The sequence below is a fragment of the Amblyraja radiata genome, chromosome 5, assembly GCF_010909765.2.
Source record: "Amblyraja radiata isolate CabotCenter1 chromosome 5, sAmbRad1.1.pri, whole genome shotgun sequence".
NCBI lineage: Eukaryota > Metazoa > Chordata > Chondrichthyes > Rajiformes > Rajidae > Amblyraja > Amblyraja radiata.
In genome coordinates this window covers 5468236-5476659 of record NC_045960.1, presented here as the reverse complement: position 1 = coordinate 5476659, position 8424 = coordinate 5468236, and the positions used below count along the sequence as shown (strand labels likewise).

Genomic DNA, 8424 nt, shown 5'->3' with positions numbered 1-8424 from the left:
CTGCAAGTGCACCAAGTTTTGTTCCGACCGGCAGTATGTTTTCAGGTTTATTAAGGTTTGAAAATCTTTAAAACCGTGCATGCGCAGATTGGCCTCTTCTCCTGTCAGTGACTGGCACGCAGATTGGTCTCCTGACGTGTCATTCATCGGCGTCGCCGGCCTCGCCCAGCATAGCCCGACCACAGCCAATCAGCTGGAAGCGGGCCACAGCCAGAGACGCCGCAGGCCACAGCCAGAGCAGCCGCGGGCCATGGCCACAGCCGCAACCGCCGCTGCTCCGGGGAAAAGGAGCGCCAACCTCGAGATCCTGGGGAAGTGAGGATGGAGAGTGGGGGGATTGAGGGAGAGGAGGGGGATGGAAGGGAGAGGGGGGAAAGTGGGAGGTGAGGAATGAGCGTGGGGGACGAGGGGAGATAGAGGGAGAGGAGAGGGGGATAGAGGGAGAGGAGTGGAGGAGGTAAGGAGTGGGGAATAGAGGGAAAGGAGGAAGAGGAGGCGAGGAGGGATAGTGGGGGGCATAGGGGGAGGTGAGGAGTGGGGGATAAAGGGATATGAGGGGGGTAGGGAGGGGAGAGGAGTTATGGAGGGAGGGAGGCAGTGACTGAGGGTAGGGGAAAGGAGAGGGAGGGAGAGGTGAGGGAGGGATTGGGAAGGGGAGGAAGAGAGGGGAAAGAAGAGGGAGGATGAAGAGGAGGGGGAGGGAGTGCTGGGGGATGAGTGGAAATGAGCCGTGCATGTGCAGTTGGGGGCTATGGGTGAGTAGTGGAATATTGCGTTGGGGGAACGTTTAGCTTTGGGGGTACTGGTGAGTGGTGGAATATTGCGTTGGGGAACGGGTTGGGGGACCAAGCCTCCAGTGTGACAGGGACCCAACGGGTCCCATTTAGTCTAGTATCCATTAATATGGAGGTGGCACTTGAAAATATGAAAGTTTCACTCACGGCACTATTCCAAAACATGCAGGCACAGTGATTTGAAAGAAAGCAGTAGGTCATGTTCAATGCGAAAGGCAAGAAGCCTGCAGTTCATGTCGGTGCAAAAGATGGGGCCATGCCAATGATGTTATTGGGGTCAGTTGCCGTCAGAATGGTCTGTTAGGTTCTGAGAGTTGCACGGCAATTTGCATCTGGTGCAAGTTCTTGAAATAGGTAGCTGTTGGTAAATATGGTACTCTCGTTTGCCTTAGATGCAATGGAGTGCAGGTATGAAAGAATCCAGCTGAGGTGCAATTACAAGGATGAACCATCTAATGAGAAGGAAATGGTATTGGTATATCTTTGTCATGTGTACCAAAACACAGTGAAAGGTTTTAGTGTGATCGCTATCCAATAAAATTAGATCACACACAAATACAATCAAGCCATACACATGTATAACAGATAATGAGGATTTTGAATGGCATTTACTACTCAACAAAAGTGTACAACATGCATAGTACATTTAAGGGCACTTTATTGCTTGAGAGAATGATAAAAAACACGTGTCTTGACACTGCACTGTCAGTCTATTGCAGGCCAGGATGGGTATTGGAAATAACTCAACAACTTCATGTTAAGTGTGCAGGAAGGAACTACAGATGCTGGTTCAAACCAAAGTTAGACACAAAAAGCTGGAGTAACTCAGCGGATCGGGCAGCATCTCTGGAGAAACGGAATAGGTGACGTTTCGAGTCGGAACCCTTCTTCAGACAGATCGTATTACGTCCAGTTGTCTCCCTTCCACAGTCTCCAACCTTATCGTCCCCCAGCCCCACATGGCCTGTTTTTACCTTCTCCCCAAAATCCATAATCCTGTCAAGTTTTAACCCCGACTCTCCCCAAATGATGACTGGAGATGCCACCAAATTTAATACTATCAGACAACACAAATTTGTCATGAACACCCTTGGTCACTATCTGGTTGGTGCCCGAGTAAAGATTGGTTTTCTCATTTCAACCAAATGTTGCATGCCTACCGAATTGGATGCTCGGGTGCGTGGAGGTACTTGCAGCAAAACCACCCATTGAGCATTAAGCAAAATGCTCAAAATTCTGAAACATGCTGTGACTTTTTTTCCCAGATACTGAGAAAAATCATCTCTGACACACTATCAGGGGGCATGATTTGAAAGGAGAGGTTGGAACTTTCCCCCCTGGAACCTAGGGGGCTGACCTTGTAAAGGTTTATAAAATCATGAGGGGGCACACATAAGGTGAATAGCTTTCTCCTAGGGTTGGGGAGAGGGTATAGGTTTAAGGTGAGAGGGGAAAACATTTTAAAGCGACCTGAGGGGCAACTTTCTTCACACAGAGGGTTGATGCAGAGGAAGGTACTGTGGTGATGTTTAAAATAACATGTGTACAGGTACATGGATAGCAAGGGTTTAGAGGGAGGTCAGGGACTAGCTCAATTACATAAGCCTCATCTGGTTGGCGTCTGTGTGAAAGATGAGTAGTTCTCATTACAACCAAACGCAGCATGGATGAGATGGGCCGAAGGGACTGTTTCCGTGCTGTGCGAGTCTGATCGGGCTCTCGGTTACCTGGTCATCGCGGAGAAGAAGGGAGTCGGTTGGCCTCAGCAGAGAGAGGAAATCCCGGCGCGGGGGGGGAAGAGGCTCCCGGCAAATCCCGACCGGAGACGGAGACCTCGGCGAGGGCGGGAGACGATCCCACCGACCCGACCCGACCCGACGGCTGTCAGCGCCCGAGCTCGCGCTCTGCGGGGACCGTTGGCGCTCACGGCCCGGCCCAGCCCAGCTGTCTGGCCTTGAACCGCTCGCGCCCGAGCTCGCGCTCTGCGGGGACCGTTGGCGCTCGCGGCCCGGCCCAGCCCCCTGGCCTTGAACCGCTCGCGCTCTGCGGACACCGTTGGTGCTCGCGGCCCGGCCCAGCCCCGCTGTCTGGCCTTGAACCGCTCGCGCTCGCGCCCGAGCTCGGAGCGCGGCCACTGCCACAGCACAGCCTCCCGCTCTCCCCCCTTCCCGCTCACCCTCACTCTCTCTCCACCAAAGATACTAGAGGAGCTCCTCTATAATCTTTGCTCTCCTCTCTCCCTCCTTCCCCTCACCCTCTCTCCTTCCCTCATCCTCCGTCTCACACTCTCCCTCCTTCCTTCACTTTCACACCCTCCTTCCCTTCCCTCACTCCCTCCTACTCTCACTCCCTCCTTCCCTCACCCCCCCCCCTCCCACTCCCTCTCTCATCCTCACTCTCTCCTTCCCTCACTCTCCCCCTCTCACTCTCTCCTCCTTCCCTCACTCTATCTCCTTCCCTCACTCCCTCCTTCCCTCACCCACCCACTCTCCCCCCCATCCCACTCCCTCTCTCATCCTCACTCTCTCCTTCCCTCACTCTATCTCCTTCCCTCCCCCTCTCTCCGCGGCAATGGCGCCGGTGAGCGAGGGCAAGGCCCTGGCGCTGGGCCTACTAGCCGGCATCGGGGCGGCCGGCCTCACGCTGGCCATGGCGGCCTGGTACCGCCGGAGGAGAGAGGCCGAGGGCAGCTTCGGGGGATGCAGCGGGTTGCCGGGCCGGCCGTGGGCGCCGAGGCAGGGGCAGGGCGACGTGGCGGACAAGTTGGACGGGCTGATCCGCAGCCTGGAGGAGCTGAAGAGCGAGGTGAGGAGCCTGAAGGAGACGGTGCCCCGGGTGTACAGGGAGCTGGGCCAAGCTGGGACCGCCCGCGGAGCCAGAAAGAGATGCAGCCCCGGACACACGGCTTCCAGGAAGAGGAAGAAAGTCGAGTGGGGCTCGGACGATGGCGCCGCCGATGTTGCAGCCACCGGACAAGCCTCCCTGAGCTCCGAGGAGGTGGAGAGTGAAAGAGGGTGAGGCACCTGTTCGCTTACATTTTACATATTTGCAATGTCACATTGCATATCACTGTGGTGAAATTCCAGTGACTGCTGCACCTTTGATTATTTTCTGAGGCTGAGGGGGGGGAGAACTGATGGAAGAGTGTACAATTATAAAAGGCATAGATGAGGTAGACAGCCAGAACCCCTCCCCTGGGTGGAAATGTCAAATAGAGGGCAGTTTTAAGGTGAGAGGGGCAAAGTTTAAAGTGGACACAATGAATTGCAGATGCTGGAATCTCGAGTAAAACACAAAGTGCTGGGGTAACTTAGCAGGTCGAAGACTAGAGCAAAGATCTTTGGACTAGAGGGCAGAGCTTTAAGGTGAGAGGGGCAAAGTTTAAAGCGGACACGAGGAATTATGGATGTTGGAATCTTGAGTAAAACACAAAGTGCTGGAATAACTTAGTGGGTCAGGCAGCATTTGTGGAGGGCATGGACAGGTGACGTTTCAGACCAGGACCTTTCTTCAGACTGATTAGGGACACAAAATGCTGGAGTAACTTAGCGGGTGAGGCAGCGTCTCTGGAGAGAAGGAAAGGGCGATGTTTTGGGTCGAGACCCTTCTTCACAGATTGTAGAAGAGTGTTGGAGAGAGAAAGCTCAAAGGAACTGTCCTTATGATGCACACAGAGGATGGTGGGTGCCTGTGGTGTGCGGCTAGGGGTGGTGGTGGTGGTGGAGGCAGATGCAACAGTGGCACCTAAGAAGCTTTTAGGCACATGGATATGCAGGGGACAGGTGGGTATGGATCATGTACAAGCCAATGAGATTTGTGTCTCTTGGCATTATGCTCGACACAAACATTGTGGACCAAAGGGCCTATTCTTGTGCTGTATTTTTCAAAGTTCAATGTGGTTTATGTTGCATGATTATCATAACGGGACAGTTCCATCTGCACCATTTACTAATACCCACTTAATCTAGCACTGTGTAAAAAATAAAACACATTGCTGGAGAAACTTAGCAGGTCAGGCAGTTTTCGTGGAGGGAATGAATAGATAATATCTTGGGTCGGGACCATTCTTCAGACTGTTATGTCCCTATGTGTTTTCTCTAGGACACCAGACTGGTTAAAATGTGGAACAATTGAGACAGATTTGTTTAAGGAAAAGGTAGATGAATATGTGGAGAATATGATATGTTTGTACATAGACGGCGGATGGTGATGCATTAATCAGAATTTTTTTGAGCTAAAATGTCCTGATTCTGTCTCTATTTATTTTGTTCATATTATAGTCACGGTTGAAATAACACAATGTAGAGACATTTTCCTTGACTAATTTCTCCTTATTGCTAATACCCTCTTATCCAGGCAGCATTCTGGTAAACCTTTTCAGCACCTTTTCTAAAGCCTCCACATCCTTCCTTCATTGGGGTGACCAGAACTGCACACATATGGTTGATGCATACGGTATAGAAATTAGCCATTTGGCGTAACTAAGATCATCTTGTTCTACTTCTTTGAATTTTATCAAGATAATCCTTTATTCCTTTTCCCTCGTGCATTACCTAGCTTTCCCTTGAGTACATTTATGTTTTTCAATTCAACCAGTCCTCGTGGTAGTGAAAATATCAGCTTAATATACTTTATATTAGTGACTGATTATTGATCTTGTTTTTAGATTTGCCACAAGTCTCAACATCCTTTCTATACTCATACTTTATTGTCTATTAACAATAACTACCAATAACAATAACAATAATATCCTTAAGATAGTAAAGCATCCTGAGGCATTTCATTTGTTTTCAAAGTAGAAACTTGACTACAAACTTTTTAAGGATTGAAAGGCCGAACAGTTGGGTTTTTAGAAGAGATTTTGACGTGGAAAGACGATGGAACAGTTTAGGAATAGAATTCCAGATGTTAGGATCAAGCTGCAAAGTTTATGGAAGATCAATAGGGAAAGATGTGGCTTGACCAAGGGACGAGGAAGAGAGAGCATTTGTGTGTAAAACTACTTGTATGTTTTACATCCTGAGTATCTGAAAAATACATTATGCTTACAATATTATGTATGTTTTATCATATTTTAATATTTAATTTTTAATGATGTTACATTTCATTAGATAGTTATTATGTAGGTATTTCTGGCTAAGATTCTTGAGGTCTGGCATGCAATCAGAATTTAAAAAATGAAATAATAGGAAATGCTTATGAATTTCCACAATAGACTGTTTTCCTCTGTGGAACATGAGCCCTTTGTCGGATACCTGTAAAAACTATTTCTTCACATCTTCATCTCGATAAAATTATATCACATGTTCACACTAAATAGTTTTTACCTTCTGCCTTTCCTTAATTTCCAATTGTCTGCATTATTTATGTGTGCATAAGTCAACATATTAAATAATTCATGTTTTAATTTACAAAATTACTTAAAATGTAGAGTACACCACCTAGAGGTGAACTCTAGTTAATACTACAAAGCCAGTGTATGGATGACTGATTTAAGGAAATCCACTTTACACAAATGTTTTGCATACATTTTTGGAGCATTTTTCAGTAGTCATTTTTGGTAGTATTCCAAACAGGGTTATTATATAAAACAGGCCACTGTGGCCTTGGTGAAAATGAGTTACGAACAATGAGACTCCACAAGACGGCTTTGAATCTAATAGAATGACTTGGGGGAGGGACAGAGAGAGAGAGGGGATGCATGGGTTACTTGAAGTTTGAGAAATCAATCTTCATACCATAAGATGCCCAAGCGAAATATGGGATGCTGTTCCTCCAATTTGTGTTTAGCCTCACTCTGACATGATCTGGATGCCATGATTTGGTTATCTATATCTGTGTTTCTTTGCTAAGCACCCCAGTTGATACTTATTGCATTGAGAACTTCCACAACTCCATCTGCACCAACATTATCTGGAGGTGCAGAAGTCCTGATTATAATTTAAAAATAGGCTGTTTTGTTTTAGTTGACAAGGGTGAATACAAGGTGGCATCCTGGTACAATATTAGGTGGTGCTGCCTCACAGTTCTGGTGACCTAGTTCCATACTGACCTCGTGCTCGCTATGGTATTTGTAAGCTCTGCCTGTGACCAGGTGTTTCCTCCTAAGTGTTCCAGCCCACATCACTACTGTGTAGGAAGGAACTGCAGATGCTGGTTTACACCAAAGTTAGACACAAAATGCTGGAGTAACTAAGTGGGACGGCAGCATCTCTGGATAGAAGGAATGGGTGACCTTTTTGGTTGAGACCCTTCTTCAGACACTAGGATATACTGCCTTGTTAATGGACTGCTGTAAATTATCTGTTGTGTAGGCAAAATATTCAAAGGGAAATTGAGGGCACGAGTCTTGAGAGAATATATTACAGGGTTATTGAGAAGTAGAGGGAGAATTGGACTGCTGGGATTGCAGAAAACCAGCATGTTCGTAGAAACTATTTCCAATTGTTTTGAATCATAAATGTTAACATTTTTTTTGCTTAATTTTGTTTTCTTCACCTCCATCACTATTTATCAAACGGTTAGCAATGAGGCAATTAGCAATGAGGCCTATGTTGTCAGTTTTTGTGATTCTAAATTAGTTCATTTCTCAGTTTTGAGTGAGTAGTGTCAAATAATGAGAAATCCATAAAGTCAACATTGAGCATGTTTTAAGCTAAAGGAGATCATTTAAATTAAAATCGGAAAATGGAGAAAACTTTTAGCGGAGATGTTTTTAGAAAAGGAAGACGGGGCCCACAAATCTATGGCTCTAAATCTTATACCTCAGTGAATGGGTAGAAATAAAGAAAAACGGTTCAGGAAACAAATAACAATTGTGTGAAATAAGCATGGTCTTCTTGCTGGAGGGCTTTTGAGGAAGTTATTTTAATTTTTAATTTTTGGTGTGATAGGTGAGTGAGCATTAAAAAGTCAGAGAATGCCATACCTATTGGAACTACCTTCTTGAACTGCTCTTGTCTTCTGGTCAAGGTACTCACATAAAACTGCTGGATAGGGCGAACGGTGATGTGCAACTTGTTGCAAACTTGCAGGTAGTTTTGTTTCGATGCACCTGCTGTCCTTGAGGTCTGGGTGTGGGCAGTGCTATTGGATTAGCCCTAGTGAATAAGTGCAATACATTTTGTAGATGTTACATACTACAGTCACAGTATGCAAGTTGATCGTTTAACCATTTCATAATTTGGCGTCTTGGAGTGGGCTGTTTTGTCATTGATGGGGTCATGCTTTTTGAGTGATTTAAAAACTGCACTCCTCTGGGCAAGCAGATTGTATTCCTCTGCACTCCTCAATTATGCCTTGTGGTCATGCAATTACTTGGGATTTGGAATGAGCAATGAATTTTGTACAATGAAATCTGTACATAACTAAAGCTCTGATCTTGTGCTCTTCCGGTTTGCGCGGTTTTTCTATTTGCGCAAAAACGGTTCGCGATAGGCCTAAGATTTTTCACCAGCGTTTTCCTGTGCTGTGAATGCAACAAGTTTCGTTCCACTCGGTGGTATATTGTAAAAGTTAGCGAGGTTTAAAAATCTTAAAAACCGCACATGCGCAGATCGATCTCCTCTCCTGCCAGTCAGCGCCGCACGGATTGGTCTCTTCCCCTGTCACTCCCTTGAACGGTCCACCC

General features: G+C 46.8%; 1 protein-coding gene across 1 annotated transcript in view; it reads left to right on the top strand.

Annotated features, from left to right (window-relative positions):
* The first annotated feature begins 3320 nt into the window (after positions 1 to 3320).
* Positions 3321 to 8424, top strand: part of LOC116972947 (regulator of microtubule dynamics protein 2-like) — a 75582-nt gene continuing 70478 nt past the window's right edge. The window contains exon 1 of the mRNA XM_033020546.1: positions 3321 to 3808. Within this exon, the coding sequence (XP_032876437.1) occupies positions 3366 to 3808 (443 nt within the window). The 5' untranslated portion in view covers positions 3321 to 3365. The remainder of the gene's footprint in view (positions 3809 to 8424) is intronic.